The sequence below is a fragment of the Lolium rigidum genome, chromosome 1, assembly GCF_022539505.1.
Source record: "Lolium rigidum isolate FL_2022 chromosome 1, APGP_CSIRO_Lrig_0.1, whole genome shotgun sequence".
Taxonomy (NCBI): domain Eukaryota; kingdom Viridiplantae; phylum Streptophyta; class Magnoliopsida; order Poales; family Poaceae; genus Lolium; species Lolium rigidum.
Window position 1 is genome coordinate 23,574,091 of NC_061508.1, and position 23,256 is coordinate 23,597,346.

General features: G+C 43.2%; 1 protein-coding gene across 1 annotated transcript; it reads right to left on the reverse strand.

The window, feature by feature from the left end:
• Positions 1 to 921: 921 nt before the first annotated feature.
• LOC124705466 (probable sugar phosphate/phosphate translocator At1g06470) lies at positions 922 to 6,680 on the reverse strand. The gene is made up of 12 exons (XM_047237185.1): positions 6,382 to 6,680; positions 6,088 to 6,257; positions 5,903 to 5,988; positions 5,750 to 5,799; positions 5,141 to 5,208; positions 4,367 to 4,467; positions 4,224 to 4,236; positions 3,346 to 3,530; positions 3,177 to 3,263; positions 2,485 to 2,579; positions 1,687 to 1,850; positions 922 to 1,213 (listed from the first exon to the last, which is right to left on the reverse strand). Exons 1-11 carry the CDS (start codon positions 6,678 to 6,680, stop codon positions 1,721 to 1,723), a joined length of 1,284 nt encoding a protein of 427 aa, XP_047093141.1. The 3' UTR covers positions 922 to 1,213; positions 1,687 to 1,720.
• Positions 6,681 to 23,256: the final 16,576 nt, after the last annotated feature.

Sequence of the window (23,256 nt, forward strand, 5' to 3'; positions counted from 1 at the left end):
AACAATGGTACAAGATACACTGGACGGACAGATCACGAACCGGTACGCGTGCGAAGGAGCCCAGGAGGCGGCGGAAAGAAGCCACAAAACCCATCTAGGGTTCCGTCCTCCTCGGTGGCGATACCGTCGGTCCGCTCCGCCTCCGGTGGCCTTGGGGCCTTGGAGGTGTGGCGGACCACGGTCCCTCGCCGGCGGGGAGTTTCCGTTCTTAATTTAGTTTGCTTTTCAGTCTCTCTTTTGGGATGTTGAGGCGGCGGCTACATCCCGAAGTCGGAATAAGGTCCTCCCGCCCTATCCTCGCTCCGGTGGTGCATCTAGCGCCGACGGAGGGCGCGTGGAGTTGTGTGCCCATCGGATCTCCTGAGATCCGGTCGGTTTTCGTGTTTATTGGTGTGGTTTCATGATAGTCTCTTCCGATCTACGGTTGTCATCATTGGCGATGGTTGCTGCTCTTGTGCGCTGGTCCTTTGGGACCTTAGCACGACTTCCCGTCTGTCTACTACAACAAGCTCTACTACGACAAGCTTTGCCCGACTCCGGCGATGGAGGGGCGAGGACAGCGGCGCGCCTTTAGCTCGTGCTAGTGTTTGTAGTCGTCGCTAGGTGGTCCGAGTACCAATTTGTAATTTTTTTACTTTTTGGCTTATTTGTACTACTGTTGATGATTATTAATAGATCGGTGGATTTCTCGCAAAAAAAAAAAACAATGGTACAAGATACAGTAGAGAATAACAATCCTTTTCACTCGGTTTTACAGATTACAAGTAATCAGAGGCTGTCCCTAACTTTCAAGGGAACAACACGTGTGGTATGTGTGGTCGGACTTACAACCCAATCTACATAGAAGATGAATATACCTAGGCATCAAAATTGTGGAGGTTCAGTAATGAATATGTGCATGATGCGCTCAGCCGCTCACACAAAGTGGAAAAAAACACGCAAATATCTGTCAGTTCTCAGTAACTTCCATCATGAACAACCAGGCTGATTTGTACCAGCTGCCAGTCCTCCCAAAATTTCCAGATGAAGTAAGGTCATGGTATGGTGCTGTAATTTGAGTGGCTAGTCTTGAGCATCCATCCTGGATTTGAGATGGATTAAGCTCATGCTAATTGCTTGCGTGTTTGTCCGTATGTCTTAGTGGAAAACCACCATGAGAACTTATTTCAACAGGCAGCCATGAATGGTCTAAAGATATCAACATTTGACAATCCTGCCAAAATTAGATCGATTATAATCAGTATATTTGTTATGGGAAGAAGAAACAAAGTGCAAGGTAAAGAGCTCAATAATCTTAACAAACATTATTGCCATGTCAGGACTCAGGAATGATACTCCCAAGTGGTCAAATATGTTGGGTTTTTCCGCGAGTTCAAGTATTTGATCAAGATTTCTCTTCCTAAAACTTTGTCAGACATCACAGAACCGTATCTAGTTTCATGTTCTGATATTCGTCATATTTGTTCCATATGTTGAACTGTTTATGCACTGATACCTAGTACTCCAGTACAAAACAATCTATGGAACAATATTCATTATGTTTAAGTATTGCTTTTACTTGGACACAGATAACATGTACTAGTCACTTTCAATAGCGGCATGTACACATGAGTGACGTCTGTGTGCCAAAGTCTGCTCAATCGTGCAAGCAGTTCTTGTTTTACAAGATATGCGAGAAATCCTTACCAAGTGGCAGTTAAAATGTTACCACATTCAAAAATTATGTATCTTCATCCAGAAATTCATCATGATATTCCGAGTCATCTAGAATGATGTATTTGGCATCTCCACTAAATGAAGGTGAAGTGACTCCATCCTCATTTATCTGTCCCCTTTTGAATTTGTCATATCTGTCATTAGCCATAAATAGTAAGACACCAAGAAAAGATGAATATAGTATGCCAAATTCCCTACGATCGATTCGCCGCAATATCAAGAAAGTATCAATTTGAAGATGAACGTGAATTTCAACCTCAACTATTTTGACATAAGCAAAACAACGGAAAATGTTTTCAAATGTCTTTGTCCATCTATGCGCAAAATGGACAGACAATTAGTTGACTACTGTACTGTAACTTTAAATAAACTCTTAGGTAGCACCATAACAGATGCTAAATAGTTAGCCAGAAAAAATAATGGGACTAATACTATTCAACAAGTCAAAATAAATGAACTTTGTGGCCGACTTATTTTGGTTTTCACCAGTTCAGTTTTCATGCCTCCGTTCTGAACTTGTCTGGATGGTAGCATGATTAATCAAAACATCATCTGGGTAAACATTATTTACTTTTGAGAAGAAAATACATATTAGAACTTGACTAAATGTTAACTAAAGAAATTTTATTTGCATAGCACTATAACTTGACCCAGCGAACACATACTGCTCCATTCAATCCCCACAAAGAATTATAATGAAGTCTTTGATTGTGTTGTCCATGAACTAATATTTCGAAACCATATTAAAACTGGAAAAGAGTCACTTACTTGTACCAATTGAATAAGCTAACACCAATCATAATAGTGATAAGACCAACCCCTTTCAACCAAGTAAATTCATCATGGAAATAAAATACTGCAACCTGAAAGGCCAAAGTAAAAAAGTTCGTTCATAATAGACAACAATTACTAGAAGATGTATGTTCTGAATCATATAGAATCTAAGAACAATGTATGAAACACTTCCCAGTCGGGTCATGGTACCAAGTACAATACCTATCTTCAAGGTACAGCCAGCAATCCAACAGAGGATCATACAAAAGATATGATGTTGGATTTTTGCATAAAACTACTTATAGCTCAAGCCTTTTCTAGTATATGCCAAAAATGAAGTAACTAGTGAATGGATTTTTTTTGCCTTTGATGCGTCTTAACTTTCGAACAAACAACAGATCAGTTCCATTTTGGGGTTCAGAATTCAATTCTAACTTGACATGAGTTATCAATTGCTAATCACCTATCTCATCCTTCATTTGAAGTGATGTGTCATTTTTTTTTAGCGGAACTGAGGTGTCATTAATAATTAATAACAGTATTCGCATTAATATCAGCTGATATAGAAATATATTACTCTGGAAGGTGCTTGATCTGGAAGGTGCTTGAGAATTCACATTTCCATACAAATGCAAGTAAATATACAGCAATTAATCGTTTACGAAAAAATACATTTAAATTATTACCAAGATTGTTACAGATTCTTTTACTACCCCAGCTATTGTCACGGTTATGGCACTTGTTGCTGAAACAAGTATATACTCCGTCAACACCTGCAATCGAATAAGATATCATGACATCCAGTTATCAATGGTATTTCTGACAAGTTTGTTTTGTAATCAAACAAACACTTACCATGAAAAAGGCCAGGCTTCCTCCGATTAGCATAAGTAAGATACTGCGCATGACGTGCCACGGGTTATCAAAATATGTATTCTTCCGAAAATCACTCCAAGGATCCAACAGGAGAGATAGTACCATGGTGGCTATGGCCATCACTGGGGTAACATGACTCATCAGGGTAATTGGATCTTTTAAGCCTGCCAAAAGAAGATGGATCATTGAACTCGTGAACACCTAGTAGTCAAATAAGGATTGCGAAGTTTACTAAAATAACATTTGCCCTACATTTATCCAAGCTCTGGACTCCAGATGAAAAGCTGGAGCGAGAGCTCGTAGGACAAACGGGATGGATCCAGCAGAAACTATAACTAATATCTATGAAAGAGGAACCTTGTTCCGGATACTTCCAAAGCTTAAGATCAACATCATGAAACCCATACTTCAGATTCTATAGCAAATTCGGGTATCAATTATAAGTTCTTAATTGCTATACCACTTGATTATTTCTTCCTAGTTAGAAATGTACGGTGGCTCATCCAACACCCTCAAGGAACCATATTTTCAAGTTCATCACCTCATTCAGCAGAGACAGAACTGCAAGAACCAAGCTTCCTAAACCCAGGGCAAATGCCTTAATTCAATTAAACAGATGGTTTCATCGATATGCAGAAAAGATACAATAGCACTGTTGGGCATAACAAGTATTGAAGTGTGCATGTGAAGCAAAGATAACATACAGAGACAGAACTGCAAGAACCAAGCTTCCTAAACCCAGGGCAAATGCCTTAATTCAATTAAACAGATGGTTTCATCGATATGCAGAAAAGATACAATAGCACTGTTGGGCATAACAAGTATTGAAGTGTGCATGTGAAGCAAAGATAACATACCGTAGCTATCTTTCTTGAAAGATCAAATCCACATGCACATGAAAAAACAAAACGTTAGCACAGCAAGTACACAACAAAAGAGAAATATGAGAGGTTGGTGATAACTCTCAAAGAACATGAGTAACATTAGTAATTACACTTACTTGCAACAGAATCTGAGTCATGGACCAGCGGAATCCTGACATAACAGCAGCAAGTGTCACAAAAATGAAGCCCCAGAAGTCGAAGTCGGTCTCCCTGGCAACTGATGAAATTTATATTATTAAATCGCATAAGGTTAGTCCAAGATGCATATTGTATTGAAGCATTAAAAATGGAGTACAAAGTTAATGGCAACGATTTCAGTGACTCAGACAAGAAAATTATCAGCTACAAAACTGGAATTATTGGGCTGAGTTTCACAGATACATGGAGCAGGAATATATACAGCCACAGATGGTGGCTCGAAAGAATACAAGCACGGATACGTTGCGCAGCAGTCTCAGGTAAGTACTGGATTGAAACTACCTTGAAGAACAATAGCTTCCACTTGGTGAGGCAGTCAAATCGCTTAAATAACTGTGCTAAAGTATCCCAAAACAATCTGGTCATCCAAATGTTCAAAATCTAAAATGATCGCCAGTGGAGAGCCTAGTTTCCAGAACATCTCAGTTCTCCATTCAATTGTGGTGTTGGATCTATTAAGATTTGGCGATCGTTAGGTCAACTTTGACTTGCTTGAAAGTAGTGTACTTTGCCAATGGAAAGTATTGGAAATTATACTATAAACCAAAGTGTAATAATTACAACGATGGACAACCACAAAAGGTGAATAGTGCAATCATCATAGTGATAAACTAGCTGATACTGAAGAAACTATTTGCTCAGCAGCTGACCATAATAAAGTATATACATTTAAACCCCCTGAGGCTACATACCTGTCAACAGAACACCAATAGAAATGACGACTATGATTCCTAGAAGCTTGATGCTGGGGCTCTCCAACCTTGTAAACCAGGAGGCAATTTTTAGAGCCATATAAACAGAAAGCAAACGAGGACAGCAAAGTAAAACTGTTGTAGATGTTAGCTGCATAGGGGAAATAAATGGATGTTACAGAATCAACTGGCGTGGGCATGATTATTCACCGTCCAAATTAGTAATTCATCTGTGGTTCAAAGATGGCTCCTTTTTAAATTTCATTATGTCTCCGATCGACACAGTTTTGATTGTGCATGAGTGAATCAGTAATGTAGCTTTTGTACTAGTAGCTTAACTCAGCCATAAGACAGATCAGTTGCAGCATTGGCTCCTTTGAATTATAATCTTCAGAAGTAGGAAGGACATAGAGTAACGACCCATTATGTTGGTTAATGCAAGCTAGTAAAGGTGCATGCCGACATCTGCTAATATGGATAGATCAACACTACAACTAACTAGCATGCTGAAGAAACAATAAGCAGTGCAAACAGAATGCACATCACAACTAAAACTGCCCAATTTACTAGCATTAGCATGCTACAGCAGCATCCAGTTTCGAGGCTCACCTAAATGCAAAGGCGAATAGCAAAAGAAATATCGGCGAGGCTGATTTACACTGCAAAAGGTGAAGATTCAAGTTAGCTATCCAGCCAGGCAGCTGAACCAAATGAATTTAATAAAGGGATAAAGTGGAATGAATCATTTTGCGGACAACAGACCATGGTAGCGAACGTGACCGTGATGAACACCAGAGACGCGTTGCTCAGGTTGATGTCCAAGGCGGTTCCCAGAGCAGTTGGGACGACTGCAGATAGGAATAAGAAAGACAAAGAAAGAAGCATGAACAATCAGAATTTATACCGACCCGAGAAGAAACGAGAAGGCCAATTAAGGAGATGCGCACCTCTCATGAAGTAATCCTTCCAGCTCATGTCGACCGCAGTGTCGATCCCCTTGGCCTGGAAGAGCAGGATGATCTTGGATAGCGCGGCCTGCAGCGCGAAGTGCACAGTGTTCATCAGCAGCGGCGCCGGGAACTTGCCGAGCTTGTCCCCCAGCAGCGTCTTATTGTATCTAGGGACCCAGGAAGGAGGAGGAGGAAGTAAAGAAATCATTTTCATGTTGATCGAGACGACATGAGTCATGGGCGAGGGAACAGAGGAGGTAGGTAGCGAGGAGGAGATCCGGAGCAACTCACAGGGTGAGGCAGGTGCTGAAGGTGTACCAGACGAGGATGTAGAAGCCCGTCTTGAGCACGACCGCCGGCGCCAGCGCGGCGCGCTCCGCCCGCTCCAGCGACTCCAGCTTGGCGACGGACTCGCTGGGGCGGAGCCCGCCTACGCAGACGGCGGAGGGCGCCGGCGGGTTCTCCACGTCGAAGGCCTTGCGGTCCAGATCCGGGCTGTGCATGCTCCGCTGCCGGAAGTAGGTGGATCGCGGGGACACGACCTCCGCGGGCGCGGCGGCCAGGGCGGCGTCCGCGCCCGCCTCGGCCATGCTTCCTCCTCGGGCTTGGAGACAGAGACAGAGAGACAGAGAGAGATCCCTCCTCCTCCTACAACGAGAACAAGGAGGAGGCCGCCGGCATCGCGCGCGGGGACGGGGGCCGGGGCGGGGCGCTCCACGTCCCGGAGCGCCAAATGGCAAATGCCGCGCGGGCGGGCGGGAGGGATCCGGAAGAATGGCGCGGTGGTAGGTGCTCACCTGAGCTGGTGCCGGAACTATGCAGGCGAGCGACGGCGGATTTGGCTGGGTGGCGGCTCCGGTCGGGCGGGTGGGATTGGGGTGGCCGGCCGGCGAGCACGCCCGGTTGGGTGTTGTGTGTGTGCAATTCGGACCGGACGTCGGGCGCAGGCGGACACGACACGGTGCCGACCGCGGGCCTAGGTTGGCGAGGCGTGAAATGCAAAGAGAAGGGTTTTCCGTTATCGGGTCTGTTCTCAACGACAGTGGTTGGTTAGTAGTAGGATCAGGTAATGGCGTACACCGGCCGCTTCATCATCATCATCATCCTTCCACCACTCTGCATGCATGCCTTTTCCGTGTCGGCACCAGATCCCGTAGCCATCTAGATGGTGCCGTTGCACGATCTGAACACTGCGACTAGGTTCCGAACTCCAAAGCAACTCCACATTCAGACTTGCAATGTACACCTAGACACAACCCGGATCTGTGGTCATCTGAAGTTTTGAACGATACAATTGTTTAGAGGGGACATAGTTGGTGGGTTCCTCATGCACAAGGACATGCTGTGATGCATCATCCATAAGCTATACATGTGCTTCCTAGTTCTTGCGGAGGCGCCTCTTTCATGCTCACCAAGATTGTTTGGTCAACCATAGGGTAGCTTCCATCTAAATCTCATGGTCTTTGTGTCTCCCCCCCCCCCCCCCACTTTTTAAAGTGATATCCAACTTTGTATTACTAAAATGTTGTACAGCTCTGCAAAATGCAGTTTTCAACAACCACCATGAGATTGGATGTACTCAAACATCATCCTCAAATATTACTCTACACATGCCATTCTCATTTCCTGTATGGACAATGTGATGTTCTCCGTTAGTCTCCGTTAGTTACCCCTCTATTATAGACCGTCAAGTAGGGATGGCACCCGCAGGGCATGGATACGGGTAGAGCCATCCCATACTTGTACTTGTCGCCTTTAATCTTATCCATCACCCGTACCTATATCCTTCAATGGGCACAAGTTTTTCCCATATCCATTACCCAACAGGGTAATGGGTACCCTCGGATGATATACACACGCTTTACAACACATCGAATTGATAAGGAGGTTAAGCGATCCTAACAAGGCGTCTAATCCTTATTAATCTAGCCTTGATTGTGAGACTGGAAAGCGTGAGGTTCATCCTAGTAACGAGAAGGCGTTATTAGGGGGAGATTAAGTAGTTTAGAATATTGCGCTGGCTCACTTGTCAAATTTAGATGGGTACATGGGTACGCGGGTATGAGTTTTACGATCTCATAACCGTACCCACTCTAACTGATGGGTATGATATTTCCTCACTTACAAACCCAAGGGTAATATTTTGTCCCATTCCCATACTCCTATTTGGGTTTTTACCCGGCGGATACACCGGCTGTGGGTACATATTATCATCCCTACCGACAAGAAGCAATAGTAAAAAAGAAGTTTTGTGGAGAACGTGTGCATTAGATAGAATAACATTGGGGTAGTGATTGAACGTGTGCACTAGATGGAGTAACATTGGGTTTTTATCCAACTTGTATGAGATAAGATTTGTGGGGAACATGTGCATTAGATGAAGTAATATTGGGGTAGTGTTGAATAGTGACACAAAATTCGAGATCTACTTTGGTTTTTACCTTTATTTTGCCTCACTAGGGATTAAGTGGACACATGTTCTATAGTTTCATATTTACAATCTAGGTGGTCTTGTTAAATTAAGGTAGTATATTTGAGATCCAACCATTATATCAAAGATCTTAAGGCTATACTCTGTTAATTCTTAATTCTAGATTGCTTCGAGTTTTCCATTTCTAGTGGAGTATAAAAGAGATGTGTTGCATCATCTCTATGTTAGGACGTAATGCCCATGCAAATGCTTATTTCACAATATGAGATTCCACCAACATAATAGAACTTAATGAATTGTTAGTGTTCATTATACCTTTATAGAGAGTAGTCAAGTGAAACCATAAACCTCGGTTCAATTTTAATCATAAGGGACACCAAACCAACACTTTTATCAACCTTTATAATTTTAGCGCCTATTAATTTCGAAAATACAAAAATATATTTACCTTTAGCAAATCCAATCCAAAACCCAAAAGACATTTACTTTATTGTTTTACTTTTATTGCCTAACATAGATTGTTACTTTTATTTATTTATTATACTCTTCATTTTACTTATATGAAATCTTGTTCTTGACAATTACACGGTGGAGTTGGAACACGAAGCAATTAATTTTGTTTTGTAGGTTGCCTGCGGAGGAGAAGGGGAGTATTTTTTCACCAATTCCCCAAGAATTTGATATAACCCTCGAGTCACCTTTGTCGGAAAAATACGCTTGCTACAACACTCTGCACTTGGAGTCCCAATGAGTTGGTACACACGAAATTGTTGCCATCTGATCTCAACCAGCCTTTCTCCGTCTGCCTCCCTATCGCCTCACATATTGGTTAGACATGGGCAGAGCTTCAACTCGGTATGCCAATGAAGCTGCCCGGGCTCAACTACATCTCACAGCGTGCAAACCTTGATTTATAATAATAATTTTGTGATTAGCTAGCTCCTTTCACCATGCTAAAATTAGGGAGTTCCTATATGCCAACCAGGCCAACATATACGTGCCACCACACACCCCTGCACCCATGGCACCGCTATCAAAATAATAACTTCGTGATTAGCTAGCTCACTTCCCCCCAACTAAAGTTTTTTCTCTTTCGTTTTAAAAAATATCCAAACAATTTAACATTTTTCAAAACATGAATATTTTCATATTTTTTAAAATTCAAAATCTAAAGAAATTTCGATTAAGGTTATGTTTATACAATATATAAATGGCTAACTCTCAGTAGAAGGTTCCTGGGAACAATTATTATTTATTTCAAGTTATTTTAGATCTTCCTTAATCTTGAAAAAGGAAAAAAAGTAATGGGGTACGATGGTAAAAAGAAAAAATCATAAGGAAATTTGGAAAAATGAAAATATGTTATTGTAACATCACTTTGAAAGAGATGGTTGAAGGCAGTAGTTTATTTTGGTCATGGTATTAAGAAACAAAATCTGAAAATTGCACCTTACATTTCGGTAGAGCGCAAAGGTACTCATATTAAAAATCTCGCTAAAACTACTTGTTTTTCTATCAGAAGTGTGCGATTTAGATTTTTTGCAGCAAGTGGGAAAAACAGTTTCTTAATTGTTTGTATAAAAAAGAGAGACTGATTTAGTAGCATGAGCTGCACTAAGGCTCATTGCCATTATGTTAATAAAACATAAAATTGTTTAGATTTTGAAAATGTTCAAAATATAAAAATGGACTCCAAATCTGAACATATTTCAAAATTTTATTTTTCGAAACCTAAATATTTTAAAATTTTGATAAAAAATATTTATAAGATTTTCAAACCATTACATTTTCAAAATTTGATTATTTTCAATATCTAAGAGTTTTAAAATTTGAGCATTTTTTAAAATTAGAATGATTTTTTATTTGAGCTTTTTTAAATCGGAACATTTTTTAAAATTTTAATATTTTCAAAATCTGAACGTAACAAAAAGAGAAGGAAAACAAAAATGAAAAAAGATAAAGATAAAAGAAAAAGGGAAAGAAAAAAACCAAACTGCACAAAATTGGCCGGCACATATACCCATCCTGCGGTGTGCAGCGCTTCGCATATGATGACCTGAATGGCCCAAAAATTCCAGCCGAAGTTCAACTTATGTTGCCTTTCTCCTTTGGCCTTGCAATCTGCCCAACAGGCCTAGAGGCTACTTACAGAGTGCAGATTTGGTACACATGGGCATCCGTGATTTTATTTTTAAAAAATCAAAAATCATAATTATTTAGTTTTACAAATTCTACAAAAATCCACATATAGTAAATTATGTATCCTAGAAATATGCAAAATATCAATTTCAAATACTTGATATTCTAAGCTTCACAAAAATAACAAAAACGTAGACATGGTAGTACATATTCTAAGCTTCACCAGTATCATACAATTAAACTAGTTACAATGAAAAGTATCATACACTAGTAACATTATGTATATGCTATTAGTTTATCATACCACCTCTACAATGCATAGTATTATAAGGCAGTATTATAGTTGCATCATATTTAATATTTCGTAGAATCTCGATGTAAATGTATGTACATGATGTATTTTCTATTAAGTTTATTAGTTTATGTGCAATGATACAATATCAACATACAATACCACTCTCATATCTCTCCTCATTAAAATGTTGTGCTATATCAGATTTTTACCAATATGACATGCATGATAATTTAATGATACTCCTAGTGTGGCTAGTCTTAGGGGTCTACATTTACAATTTAGCAAATGTTTGCTAGTAGTTTTTTCTTGTGAATAGCACGTGTTTGCAAGCTGGATGGATCTCGTATGAATACACCATATGATGACCTGGTTGGAGATTAATTAGAATAAAAGGGATTTCGGAACATGCATATTTTTTGACAGTTTTTTATATAAAAATGCATCTATGAAAAAAAATACATCCAAAACGGCCGTTTAGCGATTTTTTGATTCCTCAAAATCGAAAAGAAAAATAGAGATTTTTCAGCATTTAGATTTCGATGAAAAAATTTCAAAAGAAAAATGTTAGGAGTGCCACTGCTAATATTCCCTCCTTCGAAATTTAAAATGACCGGCCACCATCTACCCTCTTATCCACCTCCTCTCCTCCTTCTCCTCCACTCATCCTCTCCTCCTCCTACTCCTCATTTGTCTCCTCCAACATCTCTCCATACTGTCCTTGTCGTCCTCTCCAGGGCACCCCTCTCCTCCTCCTTCTTCCTCTCGGGCGACCTAGTGCATTTACTCCATCTCCCTCCTCTTCGGCCTCCTCATCTCCTCTTCCTCTTCCCCTCCTCTCTGGCCTCCTCTCCTCCTTCTCCTATTCGGCGTCCTATCCTCCTCCTTGGCCTCCTCTCCCCTCCCCCTCCTCGTTCGCCCTCATCTACTCCTCCTTCCCGGCCTCCTCACCTTCACCTCCTCTACGGCCACTGTCGTTGCCTATTCGACGGTACTCCGGAGGAGGGATCCTCACGGAGGGGAGAAGAAGTAGGGGCCATTGGGCGGAGAGTCCTCGGGACGGTGGTACGCGATTTACACAGCTTCGGAACACCTTCTCGAGGACAGGGCTTACTGCTGCTTGTCTGGGAGCTTTCGCGTTGTCACAATGAGTTGTGGTTGTGCCTCTACGGCTCCCGGGATCCGGCTTATAAAGGCGCCAAGAGCTAGGGTTTACACGGAGAGTCCTAGCCAGAATACAAGATATCTAACCACGGAATATACATTGCTGTGCACGTCAAGGATCCACCTAGATCTAATCTGGCCATCATGGATCCGGATACTTCATGGGCCTCCATGGATCCGCCTACTCCGTAGGTCGGTTAGGATCCGACTCCTGTTCCTAGGCTGGACTTCATCCATCTTCTATCAACAACAACTGGGTCGCCCGTTGGTCCATACGCCACCATCACCATCTATGGGTCACTCAGTCTTGCCAGATCTAGACCATGTCGTTGGCATACCCATAAAGTATACCCACAACAGCCACCAACATCTTCCTCCTCTTTGACAACAAAAGCAAAATTTAAAACAAGCAAAAAACAAGAAATAAAATAAACAAAAAAGAGCAAAAAATGAGACAAATATCTAGATTCAGATCTAGATTTTGAAATCTTTTATCTCTAAATAGAAGACCCCACTACTTGATTTTGCTACCATGTGTGCGTCCACGTCATCATTTTCTCCCCCGCCCGAGGCATCATGTAGCGCGCCTCTCGCTTAGCAGCGTGTCTTCTCGCTTCTTCGTACATGGGATGGGCCAAGCTATGGAGGCTGGAACGAACTCCTTTTGTGGGCTCAGGAAACGATGTCACAGTGACCCACTGGCCGTTCATCGTGAACAAAACTACCTTTCATATTCCTTGCGGTTGCTCTGTAATCACTGGCACTAAGGGTCCGTTTGTTTGGGCTTCTACTTCACCTTTTAGGGTCCAAAAGCAGCAGCACAAACAAACAACAACAAATAGCAAAGCACTTCTCCACCGCGCGTTGGTGAAATGAACTAGGAACGGAAAAGCAGCTCTCGACCTGCTTCCCGAGCTTTTTGCTGCTTCCCGAGTCCCGCGGGACCAAACTAGCCCTAGCACTTCGAAGAAATTACCCAAAAACTACCCTCCCATATATAATGAGGAGCTCCCGTGGAGAAAACTGGAAAACCGCTCAGCCCGACTCCATTCCCCCCCTCACCTGTCCCTGGATAGGGTTTCGTCCGCTGCTCCCGTTCCTCGCGGCCGCCGTCGCCCCCATTCCCCGCGGCCGCCGCCCACTCCGCCGCAGTTCCCTGTGGCCGCCGCCCACCACGCCGCCGTTCCCAGCAACATCTGACCCGCGCGGCCGCCTCCAATCCTGGCCCGCGCGGACGAGCTTGCGCCCCACTGACCCGCGCGGTCGCGTTCAACTCCCGCCGCCTCCTCCTCTGATACCGGCCGTCGCCGTTCCCAGCAGCATCCCCGCTCACTCCTCCAATCCTGGCCCACGCGGACGAGCTCGCGCCGCCACTGACCCGCGCGGCCGCGTCCAACTCCCGCCGCCGCCCCCTCCGATACCGGCCGCCGCCTCCTCCAACTCGAGGTCATCGACCTGCTGGCCGTCCCTACTGCGGCCCCGACGCCCTGCTGCTGCCTTGTACCCGTCCGTGCTGCAACCTGGACTGACTCCCGTCCCTACAGCAAGTTCGTTCTACAACGGAAGGTGAGGATCTGTGGCATATTGTGTACATGATGTATGATCTGTGGGATATTGTGTACATTTTAGGAAAACTGCAAGTAATTGTAGGAAGATTGGGTAATCTGCATGATGTACTGTATGATCTGTGGCATTATTTTGATATGAAAACTGCAAGTAATTGTAGGAAGATTGGGTAATCTGTGGGATATTGTGTACATTTTATTTATAACATGCATGGAGTTAAATGTCTTGCATTATGCCTTTAGATGGATCAAGATAAGACACCTAAGGCACATTGGGATGCACTGTCCACTACAATATTTTGTGAAATCTGCAAGGAGCAAAAGAAAAAAGGAAATACGCCAACCGCTTTCCTTAGTCCGGAGGGGTACAAGAATTTAGGTAGAGAATTTGGTATTAGGACAGGGAAAAACTACACGAAGCCACAATTTAAAAAATAAATGGGATTCAACGAAGGCACTGTACCAAGCATGGGTGTACTATACTACCTAAGCTACTGGACTTGGTTGGGAACCGGTGAAGCAAAAAGTTACAGCAGATGATGCACAGTGGGCTGAATTGATCAAGGTATGATATACATAGTATGTGTATGATATATTTACATTTTGAAACAATATGGATCAGATTTGGGTTATTAACTTGTGAAATCTTATGCAGGCTAACAAGTTTATTGCAGGGTTCAAGAAAGGTCCACCAGAAAACTTGGAGTTGATGGAGGTCATATCTGAGGATGCCCATGTTGATGGAACATCGGCGGTCATGCCGGGAGTGCCAAGAGAAGTACCGGCTGATTTGGTTCATCTTTTAGATGATGAAGGCTCAGCACCAACACCTCCAAGTGTGAATAGAAAGCGTGGGGCTGCTAGGATCCCATACAGGCCGGGGAAGAAAAAGAAGAACCCCATGCAACTAGATTTCAAGTGTTATGTTGACCATTGCATTAATGAAGACCGTGGAATGTCATCTTCAACCAAGTGGTTGAAGATATTGAAGCCATAATGAAATAAGTTGTGGAATGTGGAGCTGTTGAGGGTAGTGTTGAGCATTACATAGCAAAAAACTATTTGGCAAACTTGAAAACCGAGCTTTCTTCTACACCATGGTGATGTTTTAATCATATATATTGTTGTTTGGTGCTGTTTTCATCATATATATTGCAGATTTGATCATATATACTGCTTGCTGATCATATGTTGTTGTTTTTAGATGAGCACAATCTGTGACTCAAGTTCATAACCGATTCAAGAGATCTAGGGAGACAATCAATAGGAAGTTTTCAGAGGTGATATACTGTGTGAATAAGTTAGCGGGAGATATCATCAAGCCTATTGATCCACAGTTCCCAACAGTGCATGAGAGGCAACGGGTTTTTTACACCTCATTTCAATGGCGCAATTGGTGCAATTGATGGGACACACATACCCGTCATTGTGCCTGCTGCTCATATAGTGAACCATGTTGGTCGCCTTGGATATCCCACACAAAATGTTATGGCTGTTTGTGATTTTGACTTGAGGTTCACCTCCATAGTTGCAGGATAGCCAGGTTCCGTGCATGACATGAGGATATTCAAAGATACATTGCTTAAGTTTGAAGCAAATTTTCCTCATCCTCCTCCAGGTATATGTTAGGATTGTGCATTCTTCGTTACATGATATTGCTGCCATATATGCTAGGACCAACTTGTGTTTTTTTTCCAGGAAGATACTATCTTGTTGATTCGGGTTATCCCAATCAAGATGGGTATTTTTCACCGTATACAAACCAAGTATCATCTTCCTGAGTTCAGACTAGCTGGACCTCCGTCTGGGAAGCAAGAAATATTCAACCATGCTCATTCATCTTTGCGGAATGCTATTGAGAGAGCATTCGGGGTATTGAAGCATAAATGATGTATCTTACATGGTATATCAGGTATATCAAGTTACTCGATAGAGAAGCAGACAGAGATTATCATTGCATGTCTAGCACTACATAACTTCATTCGCGATAGTCAATTGTTTAATCTACACTTCTATCGATGTGATAATGATGAGAACTATATGCCTCCGGGGCATGTTAGTTCCACATCAGCCGGCAATGTGGGCAATGATTTGGGAGATGATCAAGTTAGCATGAACAACACTCGTGACAACATAGCTAACGCTTTGTTCGCATCAAGGGGAGGTGGCTAGGCGTTGAGAACACTTCTAGCTCTTATGGGTTCATATATGGACAAGTCTTGTAATATATATCTAGATCTTTTCAAACTTGTTGCTCTTTTGGGTTCATATGGACAAGTCATGTATATTTAATATGAACAAGTCTTCTGACATAATTAAATCGACGCAATTCAACCCTTAAGCATGGAAATCATGTTAAAAACACTCAGAATTAGCTAATTCCTCTCAAATCTGCATTTATAGAAGTTCATCAGCATTCAGACATTTCATCCTTCTTACCAGCAACAGCAGCCATCCACAGCACTCCTACCAAACATCAAATCTCTGCTTTTCACAGCTGCTTCCTACAGCTGCTTTTTCACAGCTCAACAGCTACAACTGCTTTTCAAAAGCTGCAGCCTAAACAAACAGGACCTAATACCTTTGCGGCTGCGACGGACGGCCTCCTCGCAACAAATGTTCATGAAATCGCCCAATGCATCCCGATATTCATGGCGTAGAAACTGCTCGGGTCAGCTCAGCCGTCACCACCTCCACGTTATAAACCTGCATGCCCTACCATAGACATCAAGCGCAACCGCCTGCTCGATTGGGTCGCCACTCTGGTAGCTAGCAGCTCCAGATTTGCACTCTCCCTTTATTTTCTTGAATCCACCAACATATGTTCTCAATCTGCTAGGTTGCTCTCCACCCCGGCTCAAAATTTTCTGATTGGATTGTACGTCCTGGTCGCTCAAGCTCCTCTAAATTGATTAGATTTTGCATGCTGTTTGATGAAGCTGGGAAGAAGCAGCCATTATCACGTCTACCACATTACAGCCTATGGATGCTCGATGGAAGTACGTGCGTATTTCTTTCCCTGGAATCTCCCCACAATTAATCCATCACATTACAATATGCTTTCCTAAGTTATTTAGTTACACGTACACCCGGCAAAATTTGCAGTCCTTTCACTCGGGTGTTTGATCAATCATGTCACATTAGCATACTTTTACCTTTTCTTCCCCTGCAGCTGGCTCAAATTCATTTGCTTTCAGCAAAACTGAAATGACTTTTGAGTCATCACTACAGGAATGGCGCGATACGCCGAGGACCTTTTATACGCCGACGGTCAAAAGTCGGGGCCCTCGGCGTATGGCCCGGCCTAGCCAGCCTCCCCATCCGATCCTCGGCGTAGCGTTGCCGTCGACGTAGCTAGGTCTACGCCGAGGGCAGCCCTCGGCATATCTTTGGCCCTGGGCGTAGACAGGGCTACGCCGACGGCCACCCTCGGCAGACTATTTTTAAATTTGTCTATTTTTGTAAAAATCATAACTAATTCATATGATGTCAGAAAAATGTGTATAAGGTATTAAAATGTTCAGAAAAATATCCTCTATCCGTTTATGTTAAAATCATGTATAGTACCATGTTAACATAGTAACAATTCAAACACTTTCTTATATGTCCTCGGGTTCCCGTTTTGGCCAGATGGCAATTGAAACGAAGTCAGAAAATCTCGCGGAGCCGCATGGCGTTATTTTATGTGTCCTAGTAACCACTCCAAAAGACGGAATTGGAATACGACAACTATTTGGAAAACCCTTCACGAACAGGGCTATCAAGTCTGGAGTTTTATTGCTTTTAGGGAAAATGAGTAGGAAACGGCCCGTGACACCGCATAGTTTGTCAACGAGGCCATATTTGGCACGTGCGTGGTCCCTGGGATGGGAAGCAAGGCACCGGGAGCGGATTTCCAATCCGACCCATGGGCGATGGTTTTTTGATTTCCGGGGTGCCAAAACGGTTTTTTTGTGAAGCAGCTACATGGGGCGTATTTTAGTATTGCGCGAGACCTCTGCGTAGTGGTAGGACATCGCCTTCGCACCACATATCACATGTCATATGTGTGTGCTAGCTATCTGGGAATCCATGCGGCTTCCTGCAGTGTCCTGCCGAATCCGCTGGAAAGTGACCGGATTTGAACTAGGGCTACACTTTTCGTCGCTCCATAAATTCCGGGAAAATGTTTTTAGGTCTACGACACATCACTTTATGTGCTAATTTTTTCCGTTTAGCGCGATGATGAACGGGTGCACTAGCGCGCCCAGTACGGCCATACCGTATCTCCGTGGGGGCTCGTTTTGGCCAGATGGTAACTTAAACGAAGTCAGAAAATCCCGCGGAGCCGCATGGAGTCATTTTATGTGGAACCACTCTAAAAGTCGGAATTGAGATACGACAATTATTTTGGAAAACCCTTAACAAACAGAGCTATCACGTCCGGAGTTCTATGGCTTTTAGGGCAAATGAGTAGGAAACGGCCTATGACACCGCATAGTTTGTCGGACCGAGGCCATATTTGGCACGTGTGTGGTCCCTTGGATGGGAAGAAAGGCCCCGGGAGCGGATTTCCAATCCGACCCATGGGCGATGGTTTTTTCATTTTCGGGGTGCAAAAACGGGTTTTTTGTGAAGCAGCTACATGGGGCACATTATAGTATTGCGCGAGATCTACGCGTAGTGGTAGGACACCGCCTTCGCATCACATATCACATGCCATATGTGCGTGCTAGCTATCTGGGAATCCATGTGGCTTCCTCCGGTATCCCGCCGAATCCGCTGGAAACTAACCAGATTTGAACTAGGGGTACGCTTTCCATCGCTCAATAAATTTCGGGAAAAATGTTTTTAGGTGTACGACACATCACTTTATGTGCTAAATATTTTCCGTTTAGCGCGATGGTGAATGAGTGCACTAGCGCGCCCGGTACAGCCATACCGCATCTTCGTGGGGGGGCCATGTTTGCCAAATGGCAATTTAAACGAAGTCAGAAAATCCCGCGGAGCCTCATGACGTCATTTTATTTGTCCTAGTAACCACTAAAAAAGTCGGAATTAGGATACAACAATTATTTTGAAAAACACTTCACAAACAGGGCTATCACGTCTGGAGTTCTATGGCTTTTAGGGCAAATGAGTAGGAAACCTGTGACACCGCATAGTTTGTCGGAACGATGCCATATTTGGCACGTGCGTGGTACCTGGGATGGGAAGCAAGGCCCGGGAGCGGATTTCCACTCCGACCCATGGGCGATGATTTTTTAATTTTCGAAGTGCCAAAACGGTTTTTTTTTGTGTGTAGCAGCTACATGGGGCGCATTTTAGTATTGCGCGAGACCTCCGCATAGTGGTTGGACACCGCCTCCTCACCACATATCACATGTCATATGTGTGCTCTAGCTATCTGAGAATCACTGTGGCTTCCTACGGTGTCCCGCCGAATCCGCTGGAAACTAACCGGATTTGAACTAGGGGTACACTTTCCGTCGCTCAATAAATTCCATGAAAAATATTTTTAGGTCTATAACACATCACTTTATGTGCTAATTTTTGTCCGTTTAACTTGTTGGCGAACGGTGCACCAGCGCGCCCGGTACAGCCATTTCGCATGTCCCGAGGGGGGCGTTTTGGCTAGTGGCAAACTGAACTTCATATTTGAATTTCTCTAATTTTTAGGTTCAAATGATGATATGGATGTTATATTTAGATTTCTCTCATTTTTCTAATCGATTTAGACATATTATTTGTGGAATTTCAATTTTCTGATTTAAAGGTATTAATTATTCCATATTAAATAGAAAAGGACCAAAAAATAAAATCATTTTTTTATTATTTGAATTTAATATAATTATTACTTATATATTCATTGTTGTTTACTTAAGTAATTGTTTGGAATTCAAAAATAAAGAGGTGTGACATCACGGTCCAATGGTTAATAGGATTGATATGCTATTATTATCAGCAAGGTGTCAATTCTTTAATGAAGCTCATTCGGATGGAACCAAGAAGTTAAGCGTGCTGAGGCTGGAGTAGTGTGAGGATGGGATACTGACCGGGAAGTTTAAACATGATTGTAGTTTGACCTAAGATTAAGTTTACTTAGAGTTAAAAGTGTATTGGGTGAAAGATAAACAAGTAAAAAAAAGAAAAAATAATGTAAAATAAATTAAAATTTGAATTTTTTTGAAACTCTATGCCGACACATCAAAAAATGATTTTTTTTAAAATTTGAATTTTTTAAATTTGTATGCCGATGGTTTTGCCGTCGGCGTAGCGTGCTACGCCGAGGCCGGGCTACGCCGACGGCAATAGTGGCTCCGCCGAGGGAGGTAGCCGCCGAGGAGCTATGCCGAGGGCTGCCCTCAGTGTAGCCTACGCCAGACGGCCAAAATAGGCTACGCCGAGGGTACCCGGCCCTCGGCATATTGGCCCATTCCTGTAGTGCATCCATAAACCTCTAGAGATTGGATCCTTTTGGAGACTTTAATCACTTGCAGCTATTGTATTTGTGTAGCAAGAAAAATTGCCTCAAATGTGATGTTGGATTATAGAATATTTAAGCCACAAACTGATAGTCTTCAGTATTTGGCGCAGCGTATAATCTTTCATTAATCTGTCCAGTTTTACCTCATGTCTTTATTAACAATAATGCTCCTTCAGTTGTTCTTTATGAATTTTGCAGGTAAGTTCAACCTTCAGGTTTGATATTTATTGCAGAAGATAGAGTCATAGAGAGTATCAACATGAATGCCTCCTGAAGTTTCTATGTGTGTAACCGGCTTTGTCCTATGATATACAATAAAGCCAAATTATGTATAGATAATTTGGTACCTCACCATACTTGGACTTTCACCTGCTAAAATATATTTATAGCATATACTGTGAAGGAACTACAGGAAATTTATTACTACTAATTTTCGCAAACCTTTGTGCCCAGTAGTACTCCCTCCGTCTCAGTTTACTAGTCTTCCTTATATCCTAGATTGTTAATTTAACCTATATATTTTAAATTATATAATAGAAAAATTATATCATTAGAAAATAGAACATCTATCATTTCTAATGATATAATTTTTTATAACATATAAGTAATGCTAATTTGTTTAAATTTGCGACCCAAGAATACGCGTACGTCTAATAAACTGTGAGAGAGGGAGTAGGTTAGAATCCCAGGAGCCGCCTCAATGTCAAGGATGCGTCAGGTTTCTCTCTCTCACCAATTGCAGGCAAAAAATGCAGCCAGTTAATACAACAATTATTAATTGGTCTATAATAATTCATTACTCACGAACTGCCTCGATATTTTGTCTCAGTAACTTTCATTTATAGGTGCCGTAATAACTCCTTGGAAAAGCTAACAGCCACAGAGAGGGAGTAGGTTAGAATGTTAGGAGCCGCCTCAATGTCAAGGATGCTTCAGGTTTCTCCCTCTCACCAATTGCAGACAAAAAATGCAGCCAGTTAATACAACAATTATTAATTGGTCTATAATAATTCATTACTCACGAACCGTCTTGATATTTTTTCTCAGGAACTTCCATTTTATAGCCGCCTTAATAACTCCTTGGAAAAGCTAACAGCCACATCATCCCTCTATATTTTTTCGATAAATGGAATATATTAATATCAAAGGATACCAATTACACCCAGCCTCTGCAACAACGCAATGCCCTAAAACATTAAAGATGCACACAACCAAAAAAGAGAAAAAGAAAGCTAAGAAATAAAAGTCCCGCTACACTATACTAGCCATAGCAACAGTAATACAACCACCACCAAGACAACACCTAAAATTCAGAATCTTCAAAAGCGTCGCCTGATCAAAGATCTTAGGTTTTCACCCTGAAGATAGTCTCCGCTCTTAAAACAATGCCTTCAACAATGATATTGTCAGGCACAACCAATTAAGGCCAGACCTTGGGTTTTCACCCTGAAAGGTAAGCCACCGAACTTCACATGTGCTGCCGCCCCCATTTTCATACCACAGCTGCGAAGTTCGGAACGCCAAGCAAGCCACTCAACAGCGCAAAGACTTGAACCTCCATTAGCTAGTCGTCCAATCCGGTCTTCATAAAATTCTCTTCTCCTGACTTCACCATGGATCAGCTGTAACTTGGTGTCAACACAGAAAAGAGCTTTGCGTCGCTCCCTCCAGACCAAACGGTCGGAATAAAAGCATGGGTGCGCACGATCGAATACCACTCCGGATACCAGAGTATCCAGCAAACTCCAGGCAATAGAAGCACTGTTATACTCGTTGGTGGCGCCTTCCGGAACTCAAGACTCCAGCCAGATCATGAAGGCCAGGCCTCCGGCAGGTCTTCATCTTCACCCAATGGAGGCCCTAGGACCGCCGCCTTTATTTAGGTTGGGCCCCCACGCCGGCGACCATCCCAGGCTGGCCATGGTTGCCGCCGGAGACACCAAGCAGATCGCGTAGTCCGGAGACACCGCACACGCCTGGGCACCGCCGCAGCCGAACGCCAGCCCTCCACCGCCAGCCGCCGAGAGGCGAGGAGAAGGGGGCTAGGGTTTCCCCCTGCAACCCGCCCCTACCCCTCCCTCCGCCGCCGGTAGGGCACACCACCACCACGTCGTCCGCCATGAAGTCACCGAGCCGAGGCCAGGCACCTCCATCGAGGCCCCCGACGATAGGGCCGCGCCCTGGCCTGAGGTAGGCGCCCCGCACCCGACCCCCACGCGAGAGGGAACGAAGCAATCCCGCCGCCGCCGGCCAGGCCTTGCCTGAACGCGCCCTTAGGCGGCGGCGACGGAGGGGAGGAGGAGAGGACGGAGGAGGGGCGGCAGAGCGGTAGGGATCCCCCGGCCGCCGCGCGGGGGCGGCACGGGAGGGACGAGGGTTTCTGTTCAGCCTACGCTAATCTTACGCCTCTTTCCATTCATTTATATGAAATTACAAGTATAACTTTCAGGCTATATGCTATTTTCTTAAACAATGTTTTCTATCTAGCATGCCAACTAGGCCCACTGCGTATGAACTTCCACCTTCAACTCATCGGAGCGAAGCTAGCAACATCTATATCGACACACTATAATAACTCATGAAAATTAAACGACAATACAAGATGGGAGTAAAGATGGATCTTCACGCGCAGACATTGCAACCATAGATTCGATCATATGTTCTTCACAAGTGAATACATCAAGGAAGCATACATGTCACGTCTCCTTTTTATGACCAAATTAAAGATCCACAAAGCTGCTCAATGTTTAGCTATGCGCTCAGCGAGTACTCTGATCGTGTAATAAATGTGTTTATCTACTTCGAAATTATCAAATACCCTGTTTTACATAATTGTTTAAAGATAGTTGAGTTCATTTTTATTCAATACACCACTAAGAAATTTCTGCTGCAATTCGAGGTGTATCATCTAGTTTTACTAGTGATGCACCCCAAGAGCTAGTAGTGGCGCACAAAAGAGGGTTAGCAGTAGCGCACCGAACTGTTAGTAGTGGCGCATCATGTGGTGCGCCACTTGTATATGGATTACAAATGGCACACCAAATGTGCACCACTAGTAACACTCAACAATGGCCTATTAGTAGTAGCGCACCACTGGTGCGCCACCGGT

Coding starts and splice junctions, on each gene's coding strand:
- LOC124705466 (XM_047237185.1), bottom strand. CDS start 6,680: ATGGCCGAGGCGGGCGCGGACGCCGCCCTGGCCGCCGCGCCCGCGGAG. Junction 5,989..6,087: donor GAAGGATTACTTCATGAGAG/GTGCGCATCTCC, acceptor TCCTATCTGCAG/TCGTCCCAACTGCTCTGGGA. Junction 5,800..5,902: donor CGGTCACGTTCGCTACCATG/GTCTGTTGTCCG, acceptor CACCTTTTGCAG/TGTAAATCAGCCTCGCCGAT.